A 22097-nucleotide genomic window follows, 5' to 3' on the forward strand; every position below is an offset into this window, starting at 1 on the left:
AATGGGGATTGAGACTGTGAGCCCAAAGAGGGACAAAGATTGTGTCCAACTAGATTATCATGTATCTAGCCCAGCACTTAGTACAGAGCCTGGAACATAGTAAGTGCTTAACAAATACCAAAAAACAAATGTATCCCAGTGTGCTGAAGACAGGTGGCCTCGCTGTCAGTGAGCTGGCAGCTGGTGGGACCTCAGTATTGGTGAACCATTCCGGGCCATCTCGTGTTGAATGGGGCTCCCAGATAATGCTACGAAGTGCTTTGGAAGAGTACAATGTAACAGAGTTGGTAGATGTGTTCCCTGCCCACAGTGAGCTCACAATCAAAATGGAGGGACAGATATTAATGTAACTAAATGTAAATTTCAGCTATGTACCTAAATGCTGTGGGGGAGGTGACAAATTAAAGTTGCAAAGCCATCCAAGCTGATTGGTCCAGCGTCCTTCAGGAGTCTGAAGGGGATGGAACTGGGTTCCTTGTGTGGATCAGGGGAAAGCTCTGGTGCTCTCCAGGGGTGGAGGAGCCGGGAGTGGTGGGGACTGGGAAGGGGATAGGGGCTGTGGGCTGGGTGGATGCTGTTGCATTTCATTAAAGACCCTGCAAGCAGAGCCCAGAGGATAGTGCTGTGTCTTCTTGGTCTGGGAGGTGGGGCTGGTCAGGCAGAATTCATGAGCTATTAGGGATTTTAGGCATGGAAGGGGCTGTTTATTAATCAGTCAATCATAATATTAGCTGAGTGCTTTTCAATACTTCACTGTACTAAGTGCTTGGGAGAGTGCAGTAGGGTTAATAGACATGATCCCTGGTCTCAAGGAGCTTCCAGTCTAATGGGAGAGAGAGTGGTGGTCTGTTGGCTGTGAAGGGGGAGCTCTTGGCAGGATGGTAGGTGTGAGCCAAGGCTCGATGGCAGGAGAAATGAGATCCAGGTATCATGAGGAGGTTGGTGTTAGAGAAGCAAGGATAGGTAAGACGGAGAGAGCAGATTGGGTGCCATCCAGGTAATAAGCTAGGGGTGAGGAGTTTCCGTTTGAAACGGAGATGGACGGGAAACCACTGCAGGTTTATGAAGAGTGTGGAAATGTGCACAGAATGATTTTTTAGAAAAATGATCTAGGCAGCAGAGTGAAATATGCCCTGGAGAGGAGAGATGCTGGATGTAGGGATATCAATGAGGAGGCTGATGTAGAACCACTGGACCTCCAGTGGTTGCCCATCCACCTTCACTTCGAACAGAAAGTGCTTACCATCAACTTCAAAGCACTCAATCAGCTTGTTCCCTCCTATCTTACCTCGCTGATTTCCTACTATAACCCAGCATGCTTACTTCGTTCCTCAAACACCAACCTACTCACTGTACCTCGATCTCATCTTTCTCACTGCCAACTCCTTGCCCATGTTCTTCCTCTGACCTGGAAATCCCTCTTCCTTCATATCTAACCTTCAAAGCTTTATTAAAATCACACTGCCTCCAAGAGGCCTTCCTCGACTAAGCTCTCATTTCCCCTACTCCTTCTCCCTTCTGCATCGCTCTTGCATTTGGATTTGTACCCTTTAGTACAATATTAATAACAGTACTGATTAAGTGATTACTGTGTGCAGAGCACTGTACTAAGGTCTGGGAGAAAACATGCAGGTTGGAATTAAACATGGTCCCTGTCCTTAGAAGGGCTAACAGTCTAAAAAAAATAATTTAAGCACTTGATATTTACCCTACTCTCAGCCCCACAGCACTTACACATATCTGTATGTAGGCTACGGTCTCACGCAAGAACACTGTACTCGAGGAGGAAAATCTAGGGTAAACCAGAGGAATGTGGGGTGTTGTGTCTGAGTGCTGACCACATATCCTAGACAGGGCCCAACACAGTTTCCATAACACTTTGATTTATGGACTTACACTAAAGCACTTATCAATCCTGCAGACAGTCACTGACCCAGGGCAAGAAGAGACATTTATCATTTGACAAGCCTGACTGCTGTGTGACCTTGGACGAGTCACTTCACTTGGCTGTGCCTCAGTTAATCCCACCTGTAAAATGGGGATCGGGACTGTGAGCCCCAGGTGGGACAGGGACTATGTCCAACACAGTTTGTTTGTATCCAACCCAGCGCTTAGTACCGTGCCTGGCGCATAGTAAGCACTTTACAAATACTATAATTATTATTATAATTATTATTATAAAATGGTATATAAACCCGTGGAAAGATCTAGGAAATTTAGCCCTCAGCCTTGGGTTTACAAATGCCGCTGCTGATGACAGGCAACCCGAAACAGTGTGAGAAAAGAAGATCTGCTTGAGGACCTGGGGCTTCCTCAAGCCAGAAGGATGCTGCTATGGTATTATTCCTCCTTTATACCTATCTTTTTATGACTTATTCTCTGAACTATGTGTATACAGATTGACTGCAGTTATTCTAAAGAATCCCTCTTGCATCCCTGTAGAACTAGTATTATAAAGTCAAAGACTTGCTTAACTGCATTGTGTGTATGATGATTTTTGCATCTCCAGCTCATACATACAGTATTTAGAATCCAAGTTACCCAGCGTCTTACAACTTCTATTTCAAAACAATATCTGTAATTTATTTTAATGTCAGTCTTTCCCTCTCCATTGCAAGCTCCTTGTGGGCAGGGAACCATGCCTAACAATTCTGTTATATTGTGCTCTCCCAAGTGCTAATTACAGTGCTTAGCATACAGTGAGCAAATAATAAATATGATTGATAAAGAAGTTGAGACAGAATATAACAATAATAATAATAATGGTATTTGTTAAGCACTTACTAAGTGTCAAGCATTGTACTAAGATCTCTGGAAGATAAAGGCTAATCACGTTGGACACAGTCCCTGTCCCACGTCAGGCTCAAAATCTTAATCCCCACTTTACAGATGACAGAACTGAGGCACAGAGAAGTCAAGTGACTTGCCCAAGGTCACAGAGCAGATGAGTGGCAGATCCGGAATCAGAACCCAGGTCCTTCTGATTTCCAAGTCCGTGCTCTATCCACTAGGCCAAGCTGCTTCTGCTTGGACCAGCATGGTACTAGTTTGAATGGAGAGGAAGGAGCAGATTCTAGAGCTGTTGTGCAGATAAAACTGACAAGATTGGGTAGCTGACTGAATATATAGATTTAAGGAGAGAGACGAGTCAAAGATAATGCCAAGGGAGCAGGCTTGTGAGAAAAGGAGGAGGGTGATGTTATCAACAGTGACGGGAAAATTTAGGGGAGGAGAGCGTTCGGGTGGGAAGATGAAGAGTTCTGTTTTGGATGTGTAAAATTTGAAGTGTTGGCAGGACATCCAAATGGAGATGTCCCGAAGATAGGAGGAAATGTGAGACTGAAAGAAGGAGAGAGGTCAGGGCTGAAGAGTTATATTTGAGAATCATCTGCATATAGATGGTAGCCATAGGAGTGATTGATTTCTCCAAGGGAATGGGTGAAGCTAGAAAATGAAGAGGGACCCAGAACTGACCCTTAAAGGGACTCTCATAGTTGGAGGGTGGGAGTGAGAGGAAGAGCCAGTGGAAAACACTGAGAAGGAGTGGCCAGAAAGATAGGAGGAGAACCAGGAGAGAACAGTGTCAGTGAAGTCGAGGTTAGATAGCGAGTAGGAGTAGGGTCTACAGTGTCAAAGGCATCTAAGAGGTAAAAGAGGATTAGAATCAAGTATAATCTGTAGGATTTGGCAAGGAGGGGGACATTGGTGGGCAGGGATTCTGTCTCCCAACTCTATTGCATTGCACTCTCCCGAGTACTTAATATGCTGCTCCGCACACAGGAAGCGCTCAAAGAATATGACTGATCAATTGGGAAAATAGACATCTGGGAGATAAAGGTCTGATTTCCCTCCTGATTGGGTCTGCAGAAAGGACATCAGTGAATGGGGCGACTGCAAACGTGGAACTCGTACCAGCAGCAATGGTTTCAAAGGCTCTGGCGGTGTCTCTTGCCCGCTGTGTGACCTGAGACAAGCCATTTAAATTCTCCATACCTCACTTATCTCATCTGTAAAATGGGGATTAAGACTGTGAGCCCCATGTGAGAAATGGACTGTGTCTGTCTACCCCAGCGCTTAGTAGTATGCATGGCATATAGTAAGCTTTTAACAAATACCGTATAAAGGGAGCTGAAACCCAACAAAGCCAGGATGAAACTTCTGAAAAAACAGAGTATAGGGAGCCAGGGAAAAAAGTGCCTTTGCTGTCTCCCTCTAGACAGATGGAGAGTTACCCAACCTCACCAGGGCCCTTAGCCTGGAAAGCCCTTAGACTAGAATTAAACTCTGCCCTGCTGCTGTGGAATCATTCTAGGGGAGCAGATGATCCTGATGATCCTGGGTTAAGAGGATTTGAGGACTCCATAAGGATAGGGGAGAGGAAAGAGGAGAGGATCTGACAGTTGAGACTTGTGAATAATCCCAGAGGAGTTGATGCGGAAGAGAGAGGGGCTGGTGAGGCTGGGGACACCCTGCAGTGTTGACAGTCCAGGGTGGCAGTGTAGAATGGGCTGGAAGGTTGTCCTGGGGAGAAAGCGAAGCCATCGCCCACAGGGAGGTTGGATCCAAGTCCAAGGGAGGAGGCCGTGCTGATGGCAGAGAACTGCCTAAAGATGGTAACCATAGGAGCAAATGAGTTCTCCAAGGGAGTGGGTGAAGCTAGAGAATAGAGAGGGACCCAGAACTGAGCCTTAAGGGACTCCCACAGCAGGAGGGTGGGAGTCAGAGGAGGAGCCAGTGGAAACCACTGAGAAGGAGTGGCCAGAAAGATAGGAGGAGAACCAGAAGAGAACAGTCTGGCAGACTGGAAATATGATTGGTGTACCTGCAGTGATGGGATTGGGGGGCACCCAGACCAGAGCTGGGGTTAGGGTTCAGTTTAGGGTTAGCGTATTGGGAAGGAGAAGTCAGGTTGGGTGCTCCAGGAGTTAGAGGGAAGGGAGATATGAGAAGCATCATGGCCTAGTGGAGAGAGCACGGGCCTGGGAATCAGAAGGACCTGGGTTCTAATCCTGGCTCTGCCATGCACTTTGTGACTTTGAGCAAATTACTTCACTTCTCTGTGCCTTAGTTCCCTCATCTGTAAAATGGGGATTGAGATTTATGTGGGATAAGGATTGGGTCCAACCCGATTATCTTGCCTCTACCCCATCGCTTAGTACCGTACCTGGCGCATAGTAAGTGCTTAAAAATACCTATATTATTATTATTATAAGGCCTGAGAAACAGTTTCCCAGGATTAGGGTCCCTTTATTGGACACTTTGGGCAGAATCCTGAACCCTGAAATTGGAACTTCACTACAAGAGGACCTTCAGGGCTAAATGTTAACACTTTGTAACAGCCCCCATCCCTCTGCTAGTCAGCCCTAGTTCCAGGCCCAGGAACACCTAGCACCATGCTCCTGTCTCTGTTTGCAGAGGGTTTAATAAATTGTCAACAGCACAGGCTGTGCAGAGCCAAGCATACAGGTGATGCAGAAGGAAGGGCAAATAGAGTGGGGAGTTGGCGGGTTCATCAGGAAAGCCTTCTTGGAGTAGGCTTGCACCCATCCTCTAGACTGTAAACTCACTGTGGGCAGGAAACGTGTTTACAAACTCTGCTCTGCACCTTCCAGCCCCACCAGCCCCTTCCTCTTTCCCAGACCCCCAATTTTCCCCACTCCTCCACCTCCAGAAATCTCAGAGCTTTCCTCTCACCCCTTCAAGAAAACTGCAAATCCCTTGCAAGCTTCTGCCTCCTCTGGGGACACAGGTGTCCTGGCAAAAGTAGCTGTTAATCAAACCGGGGCTGCTTCTTCCCATCCCTGCCATTTGACCCCCACACTGCTACCTTTAAGATTGGCCTTTCTCTCCCCGGGTTGGCTGGGGTTGGGTCCCATGGAAACCACTCAGGTTGGTTCTTCCTAGAGATGAGGCAGAAGAGCAACCCAGAGAGGTTGAGCGCTCTGCCGGAGGTCACGCATATGACCCATTCGGAACCAATATCGGACCCCAGGTCTCTTGATCCCCGTGGCTCCTGGCTGCTTCCCTCCTTCCCTAACCAGGGAGCAGAGATGCCAAAGTCCCAACTTCCTGTGTTCTGCACCTGAGACCTGCTGCTTGTTTAGCTCAGGAAGAATTCACATTCATCAGTTCAAACCAGCTAGGGAAATGTTCACAAGAGAAGAGATGGAGGGGGGCTGAGCTACTCAGGGAAGGAGAGGGGGTGATTGGAGTGAGATAGAAGAGACTGAGGCAGAGAGAGATGGTCAGCCAGAAGCAGAGGGAATTTGGTAGCTGAAGAGGAAGGGACAAGCCAGGTGCCCCTGGGGATTAAGACTCAGAGTCCCACGTGGGACAAGGACTGTGTCCAACCTGATTAGTCCGTATCCCAGCACTTAATAATAATAATAATAATAATAATAATGATTGTATTTGTTAAATGCTTACTATATGTTAGGAACGGTACTAAGCGCTGGGGTGGATGCAAGATACTTAGAAGAGTGCCTAGCATAAGGTTCTGGACCAGTCCTCGGTGATGTCAGCTTCAGCCTATCAGGTCGAGGTGAACCAGTACCTTTCCTTCACAGACACCCAGAGGGGTCACATGACAGATCCCACAACAGAGCATGCATCTGTTCTCTAGTTTCCTGGCACCTGTGACCTCCGACTGCTTCCCTCCTCTCACAGCCGGCCTCAGACACAAACCCAAAATCAACAGCGGCAACCACCTTCACTCACCATCTTCATCGTCATCATCAACAGCATTTATTGAGCACCTACTATGTGCAGAGCACTGCACTAAGCAGTGAGTATACAACATGGTTAGAAGAAAAGATCCGTGCCCTCCAGGAGCTTACACTGGCTCTGGCGGCCTAGGAGATATGCCTGTGTAACTCCAGAAGAGGCTGCCCTGAGGAGGCTTCGTGGGAGGGAGAGGAGGGCTCAGAGAAGAGGAATTGTAAAGGAGGCACTGGGAGGAAAGGAAAGGCCCAGGTCTGGGCAGCATAAGGAGCTGAGGTTAGAGGAGGAAGGGTTTGGAGGCTGGAGGAAGGTCACACAGGAGCAGGAGGAGGGGTCAGGTTGGGTCTTGCAGTCCTCAGGAAACAATGAAGCAGCAGAGCAGTGAGGATGTGCTGGTACCGAGCCAGAGGGAGGAAACCTCTTCAGCGTCCCCAGATGTTCTGCTTTATCCATTCTTGGTAATAGGATACGTTAGTATAAATTCCTGGGAAATCGGGCACACCACAAATCATTCCCCAGCTCACCACCCCAATCTGAATCCAGTTTTTGCCCATTTTGCAGACTAGGGGGCCTCCGGAGTCACCCTGTGGAGAGAGAGAAGCATGAGAGAGGAGACAGGTCAGAGTTTGCCTCAACGTTCTGGACAGGATCCTTTTTGGGTGAGAACTGACCCATCCCTCCATCAGATGAGGTCTGTTCTATATGATGTCACCCACCTCCAGGCAAGCAGTCAGACAACTAGATCTTCATGTTGACTCTTAATATCCTAATTCCTCTGTGGAATGGAAATAAACCAGCCCAGCAAAGTTTCAGAAAAAATACCGGAAATGTTTACTAGCCTGAACGACCCTTTGGATAACTAGGCTTCACCACCTCACTAACAAGTCCAACTGCCTTGTTTTCTAAACGTCTCATTACCGACCAAGGGCCCTGGACTGTGGGATTATGAGGATGGAAAATAGAGTCCTGCTAGGAACTGAATTAAAGCAACCCTTTAAAGCAACTGCTTGAAGTAGAATGGCCTAGTGGAAAGATCACGGGTCTAGGAGTCAGAGGATCTGGGTTCTAATCCTAGCTCTACCAATTGTTTATTGTGTGATCTTTGGCAACTCACTTAACTGTAAAATGGGGACTAAATACCTGCTCTCCCTCCTCTGTAGGCTGTGGGCCTCATGCGGGACAGGGACGGTGTCCAAACTAATTAACTTGCAACTATCCCAGTTCCTAGAGCTATGTTTGACACATAGTAAGTGCTTAACAAAACATTAAAAAAAAAAACAAACCAAAAAACTCTGCTGGTAAGGGAAGCCCCACAGCACTCCCTATACTCAAATTCCAGGGGTGAAGATCTCAAAAATTTCTGTGAGTTTTTTGTAGAAGCAGTAACAGTAGTTTTTGTAGGAGTAAGAGGAGCAGTTTTTGTTTAGCAGCAGTAGAAATGGATTCTGTAGTAGAAATAATAATAATAGTGGTGGTTTACCCACTCCCTTGGGGAACTCACTTGTTCACATAGCTTCAACTATCATCTCTATGCAGATGACACCCAATTCTTCTTTTCTAGCCCCCATCTCTCTTCCTCTCTGCAGTCTCGCAAATGCTTCGGCCTTCAAGAAATCTCTACATGGATGTCCTCCAGTCACCTCAAAGGTAACCTGTCTAAAACAGAACTCCTTATCTTCCCACCCCAACCCTGTCCTCCCCCTGGCTTTCCCATCACCGTAGATGGCACTACATTCCTTTCCGCCTCATAAGCCTGTCACCGAGGCGTTATCCTTGACTCCTCTCCCTCATTCAACCCACATATTCAATCGATCACTAAATCTTGTTGGTCAGACCTTCACAACAACACTAAAATCCACCCTTTCCTTTCCACCCAAACTGCAACCCCCTTAATACTTATCCTGTGGCTCCTTGATTACCCTATCAGCCCCTTTGTTGATCTCCCAGCCTCCTGTCTCTCCCCACTCTAGGCCATATTTTACTCTGCTGCTTGGATCATTTTTCTACAAAAACATTCAGGCCACATTTCCCGGTCGTTGCCCATCCACCTCTGCATCAAACAGAAACTCCTCACCACTGGCTTTAAAGTAATCAATCACCTTGCCCCCTCCTTCCTCCCTTTGCTATTTTCCTACCAGTACCCAGCCAGTACACTTCGCTCCTCTAATGCCAACCTTCTCACTATACCTTGATCTCATTCATCTCTCCAATCACTCACTCACATCCTGTCTCTGGCCTGGAATTCTCTCTTCCTCATATCTGACAGACAGTTACTCTCCCCACTTCAAAGCCTTACTGAAGGCACATCTCCAAGAGGACTTCTCTGATTAAGCCCTATTTGAGTTCTTCAACTCCCTTCTGCTTTGACCTGATTTGCTCCCTTTATTCATCCCTCCTTTCAGCCCCACAGCACTTAAGCATTTCTCTTAATTTGTTGATTTATATTAATGTCTGACTTCCCCTCTGAACTGAAAGCTCATCATGGGTAGGGACTGTGTCTGTTATATTCTTACACTGTACTCTCCCAAGCACTTAATACGGTGCTCTGCGTACAATGAGTGCTCAATAATGTGAATGACTGACTCCTGACCTCCTCGTCAGACAGAAACTCCTTACCATCAGCTTTAAAGCACTCAGTCACCTCGGCCCCTCCTCCCTCACCTCGCTACTCACCTACTACGATCCAGCCCACACGCTTCGCTCCTCTAATGCCAAGCTACTCACTATACATCAATTTTGTCCACCTCACCGCCGACCTCTTGCCCATGTCCTACCTCTGATCTGGCACGCCCTCCCTTTTCATATCCAACAGAAAACTGCTCTTCCCACCTTCAAAGCCATAATGTAGGCACATCTCCAAGAAACCTTCCCTGACTAAGTCCTCATTTCCTCTTTCCCCACTCCTTTCTGCATCACCCAGCCCCACAGTCTTATGTACATATCTGTAATTAATATATTTCTATTCATGTCTTTCTCTCCCCCTCTAGGTCATTGTGGGCAGGGGATGTGTCTGTTAAATTGTTGGGCTGTACTCTCCCAACTGCTTAGTACAGTGCCCTGCATACAGTAAATGCTCAATATGTATGATTGAATGAATTGATTGATAGCAGTTATAGTAATTTTGGTAGTAGTAATAATGATGATGATGGTATTTGTGAAGTTCTTACTATGTGCCAAGCACTGTTATAAGCACTGGGGCAGATATAAGATAATCAGGTTGTCCTAAGTGGGGCTCATAGTAATGGTGATAGTGGTAATAGTTTTTGTCGTAGTAATAGTAATACAAGCAGAATTTATGAGATGCCCACTTGTTGCAGTGCATTATGATAAGAGCTTGGGAAACACAAAGCAAAAAAGTGACATTCTCCCGCTCACGTGAGTTTCTGCTCTAACAGAGGAGATAGGGAAATATTTACAAATTATCAAGATAAATAACTGACGGTTTGAGTAAATATATATACAATAGTGTTGAGGATGGTTATGAATAAGTTCATAAGTGCTAGAGATGGCTGAAAGGTTTATGCGATTTAGGGTTCCTGGAATTAACTGGAGGAGGCTTGTTGGAAGAGATAGGATTTGGGGCCCTAAGAATTTGGAAAGGTCAATGGACTGACTGACTTGGAGAGGGAGGAAATTCTGAGATGGGGGGGGGGAAGAGTGACAGAGAGGATGGAGGTGAGAGAGTCAAGCAAGAGGTATATTTAGAAAGTAAGGGTGGGAGAATGGAGAGTGTAAGCTGAGGTCTAGTGGAAGAAAGACTGGTAAGAGGGGTAAATTGGTGATGAGACTCTAAGCTCATTCTGAGGAGTTTTTGTTTTTTGCAGAGAGACACAGGAAACCAGAAAAGGATTTTCTAGAGAGGAGAGATGTGAGCAGAGCAAAATTTGAAGGTGATCCGTGCAGTATATATGGTAGAGATTGGAGTGGGGAGAGGCTGGAAACTGGGAGACCAGCGAAGAGACTCATAGATTAATCTAGCTGTGATAGTAGTAATAGTAATAATAATAGTGATAATATTCATCAAGTGCTCACTGTGCACAGAGCACTATACTAAGCACTGGGAAAAATATATGGGTGGGAATTAGACATGGACCCTGTACCTCAAGGGGCTCACAATTTATGAATATAGATAGAAAAGGGGAAGACTGGAGACAGACACGTCTAGAGCAATGAAATATTAAAACGTTAAAGCACAATGAGGGGTAAGGGCGAATATGAAATTCACAAAATAAAAACCAAAGTCAAAAGTATCTAGGGCAGTAGAATTCAGAGCAATGGTTAATGCAGCTACTCGCTTTCAATCAATCAATCAATTAATCAATTAATCAGTAGAATATATTGACTGCTTACTGTATGGAGAACACTATATTAAGTGCTTAGGACCACAATATTAGTAGACATGATACCAGCTCTCAAGGAGCTTACAATTTTATTTTTTCAGTGCAATCATCCAGTTCAGCAGAAAGCCTCCTCATTTTACTCAAAAAAGAGCTGTTCTTATCTAGACTACCTGTATCTGTAGTAATTATCTAATGCAAAATTGAAAAGGGTCCTCATTACTCTATTCAAATCAGTCAAAATATTTCCAAGAGAGGAGAAGACAAGAGCAAGGTGAACTTTGCAGCATTATCTGCAAATAAATAATTTTGGCTTTGAAATGCAATGATTTTACCTCAAAAGAGAGGTTACAGAACAGAGTTGGTAAATAGAGAAGCAGTGTGGCTCCACGGAAAGAGCACGGTCAGAGGTCACAGGTTCTTATCCCGGCTCTGCTACCTGTCAGCTGCGTGACTTTGGGCAAGTCACAACTTCTAGGTGCCTCAGTTACTTCACCTGTAAAATGGGGATTAAGACTGTGAGCCCCACGTGGGACCACCTGATTCCCTTGTATCTACCTCAGCGCTTAGAACAGTGCTCAGCACATAGTAAGTGCTTAACAAATTCCAACATTATTATTATACTTTACCTGCCCACAAGCGAGCTTGCAGTCTAGCCAGGGAGACGTACATTAAAATAAATTGTGGTTATGTACCTAAGTGATGTGGACGGGAGGATGGGGTGAATATCAAATGTTTAATGGGTATAGATCCAGGAGCAAGGGTGACTCAGAGGGGAGAGGGAGTAGGGAAAATGAGGGCTTAGTCAAGGAAAGCTTCTCGGAGGAGATGTGATTTTAATGTCTTAGAAAGTGGGGAGAGTGGTAGTCTATGGTATATGAAGGCAAAGGGAGTTCTAGATCAGAATGAAGTGGTGAGATAGAAGAGATAGAGGTACAGGGAATAGGTTGATGTTAGAGAAGCGAAGTGCACCTACTGGATTGCAGTAGGAAATCAGCACGGTTGAAGTAAGAGGGAGCAAACTGATTCAGTGCTTTAAAGTCGATGGTAAGAAATTTCTATTTGATGCCGAGGTGGTTGGGCAGCCCCTGGAGGTTCTTGAGAGTAGGGAAATGTAGAGTGAATGTTTTTTAGAAAAATGATCTGGGCAGCAGAGCGAAATAAGAACTGGAATGGAGAGAGATAGGAGGCAGGAAGGGGAGTGAGGAGGCTGAGGCAGAGGTCAAGATGGGATAGGATAAGTGCTTGGATGAGCATAGTGGAAATTTAGATGGAGAGGAAAGGGAGGATCTTAGAGATGTTATGAAGATAGAACTGACAGGATTTGGTTATGAAATAGAAAATGAAGATTGAACGATGAGTTGAAGATAATGCCAAAGTTGTGGGCTTGTGAGACAGGGAGGATAGTGGTGTTGTGTATAGTGATGAGGAAAATGGAGAGGACAGGGTTTGAGTGGGGAGATGACATATTTTGAACATGTGCAGTTTGAGGTGTCAGTTGGACATCCAGGTAGAGATGTCCTGGAGGCAGGAGGAAATATGAGACTGCAGAGAAGGAGAGAGGCCAGGTCTGGAGAGGTAGATTTGGAAATCATTCATGTAGAAATAGTAGTTAAAGCCGTGGGAGTGAATCAGTGTAGGGAATAACACATCTATTTATGTATATATCTATATTTCTATTTATTTATATTGCTTCCTGTTTACCTGTTTACTTGTTTTGATGTCTGCCTCTCCCCTCTAGACTGTAAGCACATTTGTAAGCAGGTTAGTCTCTGTTTATTGCTGTATTGTCTTTTCCAAGTGCTTAGTACAGTACTCTGCACACAGTGAATGCTCAATAAATATGACTGAATGCATGAATGAATGAACTAACTAGCAGATTCATGGAGATAGAAGAACCACAGGGGCAACAAAGAAGCTCCTTGAGGACAGGGATGTGTCTATAATCTTCACTGTGCTCTTCCAAGCACTAAGTACAGTGCTCTGCACACAGTAGGTTCTCAATAATTAGTTAATTAATTAATTAATTAAGGTGTTTGTTAAGCACTCTCAGGCACTGTTCTAAGTGCTGTTCTAATTTCACACAGCAGACAAGTGGCATTAGAACCCAGGTCCTGCTGACTCCCGGCCCCTGCTCTATTCATTAGGCCACACTGCTTCTCAACTGACGGAATGATGAAAAGGGACGAGTAGAGCAAGTGTATTTCACAGCTAGGGATGGGAGGGCTGTTAGGGAGGACGGAAGGGGTGAGATGGCCGGAGATCAGTGGAGTTGGTCTAGAGAGTGGAGGTAACAGTCCAAGGTGAGGGGCAAATTCGAGGGTCAGAGATGCAGGTCTAAAGGTTGTGGCCAGAGAGTGGCATGTTGGAGTCGGTATAGGTTAGACGGTTGTGGCCGGAGAGTGGTAAATTGGGATTGGTGTGGGCTAGGAAGCTGTAGTCCAATAGCGTTAAGGCGGAGATGGTATGGTTAGAAATGAGGCATTGATGAGGGATAATTAGATGAAGTGTGTGTCCACGTAGGGCACTCCCTGCCCCTCTCTCAATCTAGAACTGGCCTAGGCAAGGCAAGCAGATGGACCTCCTCTCAACTCCTCATGATGGGAATAAAGTTTTGCCACTGACTTCCAGCAACTGCTGTAGCCCATGTCCATCCGTTTCCAGTTTGCACCTGGATGGATCAGCTGGGAAATGCCAATACGGCTACTGGGAAAAGTCAACCCTGCCAAGGTCCAGACTAGGGGTAACAACAATGATAATGGAGAGAGAATAAGCCTGGGAGTCAGAAGGATCTGGGTTCTAATCCCAGCTCTGTCACCTATCTGCTCTAAGATCTTGGGCAAGTCACTTCAATTTTTTGTGCCTCAGTTACATCATCTATAAAATGGGTTTTAAGACTGTGAGCCCTTGTGGGAAACGGACCGTGTTCGGCCTGATTAGCTTGTATCTTCCTCAGTATTTGGTACAGCACCCGGCGTCTAGTAAGGGCTTAACAAATAGGATAAAAAACCCCAAAACTAAACAAAGAAACAAATAAAAAAATCCAGCTCGGGACAAACCAGGATCTCTGTTCAGGGGAAGAATGACTTACCTGACAAGAATCCTTCAGTTCCTCCTCGGAGCCGGCACAGATCATCACACCTTCTATGATTTCAAACCCTATGTATTTGTAGTTAATTGAGCACTTCTCAAAGTCACTTAAGGAAATCTTCAACTCCTGCAGTGGGTAGGGAGGTGGCAGTGCTTCTGTGGAGAGGAAAGGACATAGAAATAGTTGCGATTGGCTTGGGGTGGACTGGAGGCACAGCACTCTGTGGTGGGGAAAGAGGAGTGATCCTGGGGATCCAGAAACTAGGTTGTTACTCCTGAAGCAGAGAGTGTCTGTCAGAAGTTGGGCAGAGGCTGACCTGCAGGAAGGTTAGGGATGTGGACATGGAAGGTTGGGTGGCTTTAGACAGAGAATAGGGACAGGGATTCTACGGGGGCCCGAGTCACTGGGAGAGACAAAGTTTAGGCCGACCAAGGATCTCAGCAGCGGAGACTAATCCTGAAATGCATCTGGCTCTGGGGGAGGCTGCAATCTAGCTCCCCTGGCTCCTTCCCATCACCCAGCCTTGTGCAGAAGGTTTGCCCATTGTTACAAGGGTAAAATGAGTCAGCCCTTTAGGGATCTTAAAGTGAACCCCCTCCCCATTGTCACAGTGTCTGCTTGCTTCACCCATACAGTACACTTTGTTGGTTCCCTAGCCCTCTGCCCTGTCAAGCCCTGTCATCTGGGAGCAGAAGATGGCAACACCTGGAAGGAAAGAGGAGCCTGGGCCAGGATGATAGTAGGAGCCCAGGGTGGAGACATCAGTTTAAGCAGTGATATTTATGAATGGATTATAGCATGTGGAACTGTCATTCTGGGCATCCCCCCTGAGACTGAAATGCCTCGGTAGAGCCAGTCCTCACCACTATTCCCGATGTTCCCCCAGCCCGTCACCCAGCAGGAGGTGTTCACTTGGACCTGCAGCCCGGCTGGAGGGAGGTTGATGGTTTGGATGAGGTGGGAGCGATTCACTCTTTTTTTCAGTTGCACCAGTGCGATATCGCTAACTCCCGAGGGGTGTTCGTAGTCTTCAGGGATGATGATTTTTTTCACTTGAATCAGCTCAGAAGGATGGGCTGTGTAGAGTCTCAGTTCCCCTGCTTGAATCTGATAGTGGACCGGGTCCTTGGGGCTAATGAGAGAAGGGTGGAGAGATCGTGTGAGATGAAAATACGGCAGTTTGGAGAGGAGCTTCCCAGCGGAGTGTGACCATCCCAGAGCCCCAGCCGATAATTGGTCCATCCTGCAGCTGGCCAGACCCTTCCCTTCACCCAGGTGATCTCTCAAGTAAGAGACTTTCTCTATGGCATCCCAGTCAGGAGCGCCAACTCCATAGGGCTCCCACAGGCTAGGTACTGTTGAGGTGGAGCCACGGCGTGTAGGACAAGGTGGGAAGTGATGAAAATCTGCTCCAGTTTGGAGCCCGAGGAGGGTCAGACATGGAACTGATATAACCCTCTAGACTGTAAGATCACTTTGGACAGGGAATGGGTCTGTTATATTGTTATACTGTACTCTCCCAAGCGCTTAGTACAGTGCTATGCACATAGTAAGCTCTCAATAAATACGATTGTCTGACTGACCGAAATATGTCGGCTCCACTTCCTGCCTCCGTCTATCTATGGCTTCAACTATCATCTCTATGCAGATGATACCCGTATCTACATCTCCTCCCCTGTTCTCTCTCCCTGCCTCCAGGATCCTCCTGCCTTCAGGACATCTTCACTTGGATGTCCACCAGCCACCTAAAACTCACCTTGTCCAACACTGAGCTCCTTGTCTTCCCTCCCAAACCCCATCCTCTCCCTGACTTTCCCGTCACTGTGGACGGCACTACCATCCTTCCCATCTCACAGACCCGCAACCTCGGTGTCAACCTTGACTCTACTCTTTCATTCACTCCACACATCCAATCCATCTCCAAAACATGCTGGTCTCACCTTCACAACATCACTAAGATCCTCCCTTTCCTCTCCATCCAAACTGCTACCTTGCTGGTACAATCTCTCATCATATCCCGACTGGATTACTGCATCAATCTCTTTTCTGATCTCCCATCCTCCTGTCCCTCTCCACTTCAGTCAGTACTTCACTCTGCTGCCCGGATTATCTTTTTACAGAAATGCTCTGGTCATGTCACTGCCCTCCTCAAAAATCTCCAATGGTTGCGTATCAACCTTCGCACCAAGCAAAAATTCCTCACTATAGGCTTCAAAGCTTTCCATCACCTTGCCCCCTCCTACCTCACCTCCCTTCTCTCCTTCTAGAGCCCACCCCACACACTCTGCTCCTCTGCCGCTAACCTCCTCACTTGGCCACTCCACTCCCCTGAGTTCCATCCCAGATTCGCCCACCCACTCAAATGAAATCGGAAGCTCTGATCTGGGGCCCCGAGCTGAGATTGTGGTACTCACTCTTCTAAACAGTGGGCAGCTGTCAGCACCCAGCGCCTGTGGATGAGGGAGCCGCCGCAGATGTGTCGTCCTTGAAATCTCAAGCTCACCTGCCATGGCCATTTAGCTTCCTTGGCATCATGACCCCCTAAGATGCCCACCAAATTCCTGAATGAACCTGTCCCTGGAGAGACACAGAACAGGTTACAGGGTCCAGAGCTCCCAATTCCAGGCTCTTTCCTCCGAGCTTCTTGGTTCTTCCTCCAGCCCCCCATGGCCCTCCCTCTCTGCCCTCTCCCCAGCCCACTGGCCCTGGAATTTAGCTGGAGAGTTCTCAGCTAAACTGCCTTCCCAAAGGCCAGGTAAGGCCAGAGGGTCATGGCCGGAGATATCAGAACTCACCCTGACTCCCGGCGACTGTCATCCCTAGGAGCAGAAGGGGCAGGAACAGCAGTAGGGTTGGCATCGTCAGCTGCAGGAACTGGTAGGATCAGGAGGCAAGTGGAGGAATCAATCAGTGATACTTAGTGAGTGCTTGCTGTGTGCAGAGCACAGTACTAAGCATTCAGGTGAGTACAATGCAACAGGGGCTAGGGCCTGGGGGGAAGGATGCCTGAGTTCTGTGGGGTTGGGAATTGGGAACTACCGTTGAGGAGGAGGGGAGTGGAACTGCTACGGTGACTGCTCTCTGCTTCCTCTCTGCATTCTGCCCTCTTGGTGCTCTTCTTTTATTCTCACAGGGCGAGACGGCACATGGAAACCATACACAGGATACGATGATATCATGTGTTCACCCTTGTTTCCAGAGAGACAGTCATGGAGAGAAAAAAAAACCAGACATGTGTTTGGGCCTCTGGGAAGACATTGGCTCTGGAGGCTTGAAGGTTAGAGCCCTGGGAGGACACTGGGAATGGGGAAGTTGAGGGCTGGGCATTTACACTGCGTTAGTAAGATCCCTCTCTTTTGCCCTCAATCACCCCCAAAGTGTCTATGAGCTCCTCAGGAGAAGTGAGAGGAGCATAAACATCACCATCAGCAACAAAATCAATTGGGTTAGGAACAAACAGGACAAGAAAATAAAATAATTAGAGGAAAATGGGAAAGCGGCTGAAGGCAGGATCCCTAGCATTCTTGGAAGGAGGTAGAATGATGATGTGGATGGCAGTTGTATTCCTCCCCAGCGTGTTCATACAACACACTCCAGAGCTGGCATGGTGTCTGTGAAGTCAAGTTAGCAAAACCCACCCCTAGTGATAGAGCAATTCCTCCTCAGGAGCCCCTCCCAGAGGGAAAGCTACTGTCACTGGTGCTAAGCATTCACCTGGTCATCTTACGTCACCTGGTCCACAGCCAATTGTAGGGGATGATTTGGGAGAGAAGGAGGAAGACATCAGTTGGGAGCAAATGATGCTGTTAGCCACCCCGAGAAGAGTCTGCTTCTTAGGATCAATCAGTCAATCAATCAATGGCTGAAGGAGCAGATGGGATCATTGTGTTTGAAGGAACAGGATGCAGAGGCAGCATGAGTTGGGAGTGGGAGTGGATCATTGGAGTTCCCCAGGAAGTGGGGTGCCTCAGGAAGACCTTTGGATGTCTTGTTTTATGCTGTTGAGTCATAGCGACGCCATGGACGCATCTCTCCCAGAATGCCCTGCCTCCACCTGCAATCATTCTGGTAGTGTATCCGTAGAGTTTTCTTGGTAAAAATACGGAAGCGGTTTACCACTGCCTCCTTCTGTGCCGTAAACCTGAGTCTCCGCCCTCGACTTTCTCCTATGCCGCTGCTGCCCAGCACAGGTGAGTTTTGACTTGTAGCAGATTGCCTTCCACTTGCTAGCCATGCCCAAGCTAGGAATGGAATGGGCATGCCTCTCCTTGACTCTCCCTCCCGTAGTTCAGACTGGTAGAGTACTGTAAACTCTCCAGGTGTGACCCTGAGAAGGGTTTGGGTGGCTGGACCAAAGGAAAATGACTTCCAGGGAAGTGTAGTGCCTTTCTAGTGGAAGGATGCCTCCCAAAATGAGTTCCAGCACAAGGGAAAAGCGATTGTTCCTAGATTTGGTTGCTCTCTGCTGCTCAACTAATATTACTGGTAATACTTCCTATAAGGCAACACAGTCCCCCCACTCATAATCAGTGGGGAACACATTTTTAATGTGTATCTAACTCCTGAATTTTGGAGATTTTGGTATCACGGTGAGGCAGGGCGTGTAGCGATTCCCTGAGCTCCAACAACAAGTTTCAGGGAGCAGGACTGGCCCCTCAGATCCCAGATGTTTCCCTTGTCATCTGGGGTGTTATTCTAGGGAAACAAGGAATGGGAGCATAAAACCTAGGGGTGGGGGGCCTGGAAAGACCGAGGTCTCTAGGACTCTGGAGAAGTCCATAACTTCTTCTGCTGATCATTTCCTCTGCTGAGAGGCTGAGGACAATCCTCTAAATGCCCACAAGAGGAGACTATTTGCCCAGAGAGAGAGGCAGCGACGACGAAGGGTCTGCGTGGAAAGAGCCATCTCCCCCCGGAAGTTCCCCAAAGAGTTTGCAGAATTGTAATTAAATTAATAATACTAGTGGTATTTGTTGTACATTTACTATGCACCGTGTGCCGTTCTTAACACTGGGGTGGGTACAAGATAATCAGAGCAGACACAGTCCCTGCTCACAATCTAAGGGGGTGGAAGACCAGGTATTTAATCCCCATTTTACAGATGTAGAAACTGAGGCACAGAGAAGTAATAATAATAATAATTGTGGTATTTGCTAAGTACTTACACGTACCAGGCACTGTACTAAGTGCTGGGGTGGATACAAGCAAGTCGGGTTGGACACCGTCCCTGTCCCATGTGGGACTCACAGTCTCAATCCCCCTTTTACAGATGAGGTAACTGAGGCATAGAGAAGTCAAATGATGTGCCCAAGGTCACACAGCGGACGGGTGGCAGAGCCGGGATTAGATGATTTGTCCAAGGTCATGTGCCGGCAAGTGGTGAAGATGGAATTTGAATCCAGGCCCACGTTCTTTCTGCTAGGGCATGTTGCTTCTCAAAGCCGAATCAGGAGGAACAGGCAGGGAAGACCAAATAAAGATGAGTACCAGAGAAGGGGGTAGGAAATTGCAAGAAGCCTGGAAGTTCCAAGGCCTGGGGATAGTGTGACTGGATTTTGGTAGGGGGGTGGGGGCTGGAGATTCATTTCAGGGGCAGGGGTGAGCTGAGCCTGAGGAATGAGACTTGTTCTGGAGAGAGAGTTTGGGTTCAGGGGAGCGTGGTGCTTGGATTCTGGGAATGATGTGGAAGTGGGTGTGGGTAGAGCCGTGAGCTGAGCACAGGAACCCGAAACTCTGCTCCTTCACCACCCTTATTGCCACTGGAAGCATCATCAAGTCCAGTCCCTTGCCCAGATCCTTGGGGCATATTTGAAGTCTCTGTTTTGTCACCGTCGGCAGTCTATCACCAGATCTTACTGCTTTTTCTGCCTTAACTCCTCTAGGCTTTGCCCCTCCCTCTACAATGCTCTGTAAATGCCCTTGTCCATGAAACTCCTGCCTCTCACCTCAGTTTGGTCCTGTCCACGACTTTAATCACCAACAAATGATACTTTCTCTTTCTCTCTCCTCTCTGTCTAGATCCATGCATATATGTAAATTTTTAAAATAGAATTGTCACCATTCAAAGAGGAAACCACTGACAGTGAAATTCCCTCTTACTTAGAATCTAGATGCTTGGCTGGGGAGAATACCAAACTGGGAGCGAGTTACGTTTGGAGACTAGATTTCTTTCTGTGCTCTTTTGATTTGGATAGATGCAATCTTGTTATCTACTTTAGCATGCTAATTGCTGTCTAAGATTTTTTTCTTTAGTACTGGAACTACCTTCTGACATTAATGATATTCCCTTTCATAATATGAAGGAGGAAAAGTGGGTGACGTATGCAGGGATCTCATTTCCACATTAGAATCTCTCTCTATCTGGAGGGAAATATCCTCTGAGCACAGCTATCAGCCTCAGATTTGAGCAGAACTGAAGAGTGGAACCCTGCCTTATTCTCTCGGTGTTGTGGGGGTCAGCAAATTAAAGTCATGGGATTGGAACGGTGATTTTCCTCAGTCACCTCAGGGTCTAACAGAGAAGAATTCCTGCATTGGAATGGAAGCCAGGGGATTCCATGTTGACCCCTGTTGCGTTGTGAGGTCAGACACCAGGCTTTCACACCCCAGATCTCCGCTTCTAGAAATGGTCGGTCCAAGGCCTCTCCTCAGGCCAGAGCCTCATGGGGAAGAGTTGTATGCCCCACAGGGGAGAGGATGGAACCATCAGCTCTCTGATGATTCTCATCTCTCAGCTGTGAGAACTGGCCTGTGAGGACTTTCTCACTTTCCTCCAATTATTTTATTTTCTTGTCCTGCTTGTTCCTAACGCAGATGATTTTGTGGCTGATGATGCTTCTGATCCTCTCACTTCTCCTGGGGATCTCATAGACATTTTGGGGGTGACAAAAGAGAGAGTGATGAATGGTAACTTGAATGGTGAAAGATGTTCTCTCTTTTTCATCCTTATGACAAGAAGATGCTCACCAATTTCTCAGAGTCAAAGTATTTTTTTCTAGTAGGCTGGTCCAAATTACTGGGTCCATAGATAAAACCAGGATGTTTTAGACCAATACGATGCCTCACATGAGTGTTATATATGACAGCCGATGTAATCCTATTCGGTTTAACTGACCCCTAACCTGGTCAGGGAAATCCCAGAACAGTCGCTTTACTTGTGGTTATGGGACAAATTGCTAGAAAAGTTCCCACAGGCAAACTGTGCTTAGTACAGTGCTTGAAATATAGTAAGCACTTAACAGGTACCATAAAAAAATGTATCAAGCATGTCAGTGGAACAAGCCAACTTGTGGTAAACTCAGGATGTTTTAGACTTCAAATGCTACATTAGATGTGGATTTTTATAACTGTTGGAGAGCTTATGTGTGCCGGCAGGTGGGAGTTAAAAGGCTTATGTGTGAAGGGCAATCTAAAGCATCAAGAGATATAAGAATGATCCGTTGCTGGGCTTCTGTGTTTGCTGCGTTCAGTGCCCGCCATTGTTGTCATACTGCCTCTGAGAATCCCAATCTTCCCCAAACTTCTGTTCAAGGAGAGCAACCTCAGCCCAGACTGCAGCCTTCCAGGCTGATGTCTCCTCCACAGGATTCTCCCAATGGACCACTGCTCTAACACGTTTGACTTTGTGTCTCAGTCCTTTGTTCTGCCTCCCTGTGAGGGAGCAACTGTCTGAATCCACTCAGAAACTGCTTGGGTCCCAGCATGCTAAAGACACGCTACCTCGTTGCTGGTGAGCTGACAGCGAGCAGGGCCTCAGTGTTAATAGTTCTGAATGAGTCACACAAACTGCTCAGGAACTCTCTGTTTTATGCCAACAGTTCCCAAATCTGTCTCTTCAGCCCTAACCTCCCTTCTTCTCAACATTCTCACATTTCCTCCTGCCTTTAGGACCCCTCTTCTTGGATGTCTAACCAGTATCTCAAACTTAATATTTTCGAAACAAAACTCAA

At 47.0% G+C, this 22097-nt stretch overlaps 1 protein-coding gene across 1 annotated transcript; it reads right to left on the minus strand.

Annotated features, from left to right (window-relative positions):
- Window positions 1-6721: 6721 nt before the first annotated feature.
- On the minus strand, window positions 6722-17225 carry LOC114815019 (tryptase beta-2-like). The gene is made up of 5 exons (XM_029074787.1): window positions 16944-17225; window positions 16563-16725; window positions 15012-15280; window positions 14149-14303; window positions 6722-7304 (listed from the first exon to the last, which is right to left on the minus strand). Exons 1-5 carry the CDS (start codon window positions 17005-17007, stop codon window positions 7143-7145), a joined length of 813 nt encoding a protein of 270 aa, XP_028930620.1. The 5' UTR covers window positions 17008-17225; the 3' UTR covers window positions 6722-7142.
- Between the last annotated feature and the right edge of the window lie 4872 nt (window positions 17226-22097).

This window comes from Ornithorhynchus anatinus, chromosome 11 (assembly GCF_004115215.2).
Source record: "Ornithorhynchus anatinus isolate Pmale09 chromosome 11, mOrnAna1.pri.v4, whole genome shotgun sequence".
Classification (NCBI taxonomy): Eukaryota; Metazoa; Chordata; class Mammalia; order Monotremata; family Ornithorhynchidae; genus Ornithorhynchus; species Ornithorhynchus anatinus.

Excerpts from the sequence above, each read along its gene's own strand:
- LOC114815019 (XM_029074787.1), bottom strand. The coding sequence starts at position 17,007 with ATGCCAACCCTACTGCTGTTCCTGCCCCTTCTGCTCCTAGGGATGACA. Across the intron at positions 16,726-16,943 it reads GACAGTCGCCGGGAGTCAGG|GGACAGGTTCATTCAGGAAT; the intron begins GTGAGTTCTGAT and ends GTGTCTCTCCAG. Across the intron at positions 14,304-15,011 it reads GGGGAACATCGGGAATAGTG|AAGCACTGCCACCTCCCTAC; the intron begins GTGAGGACTGGC and ends TCCTCTCCACAG.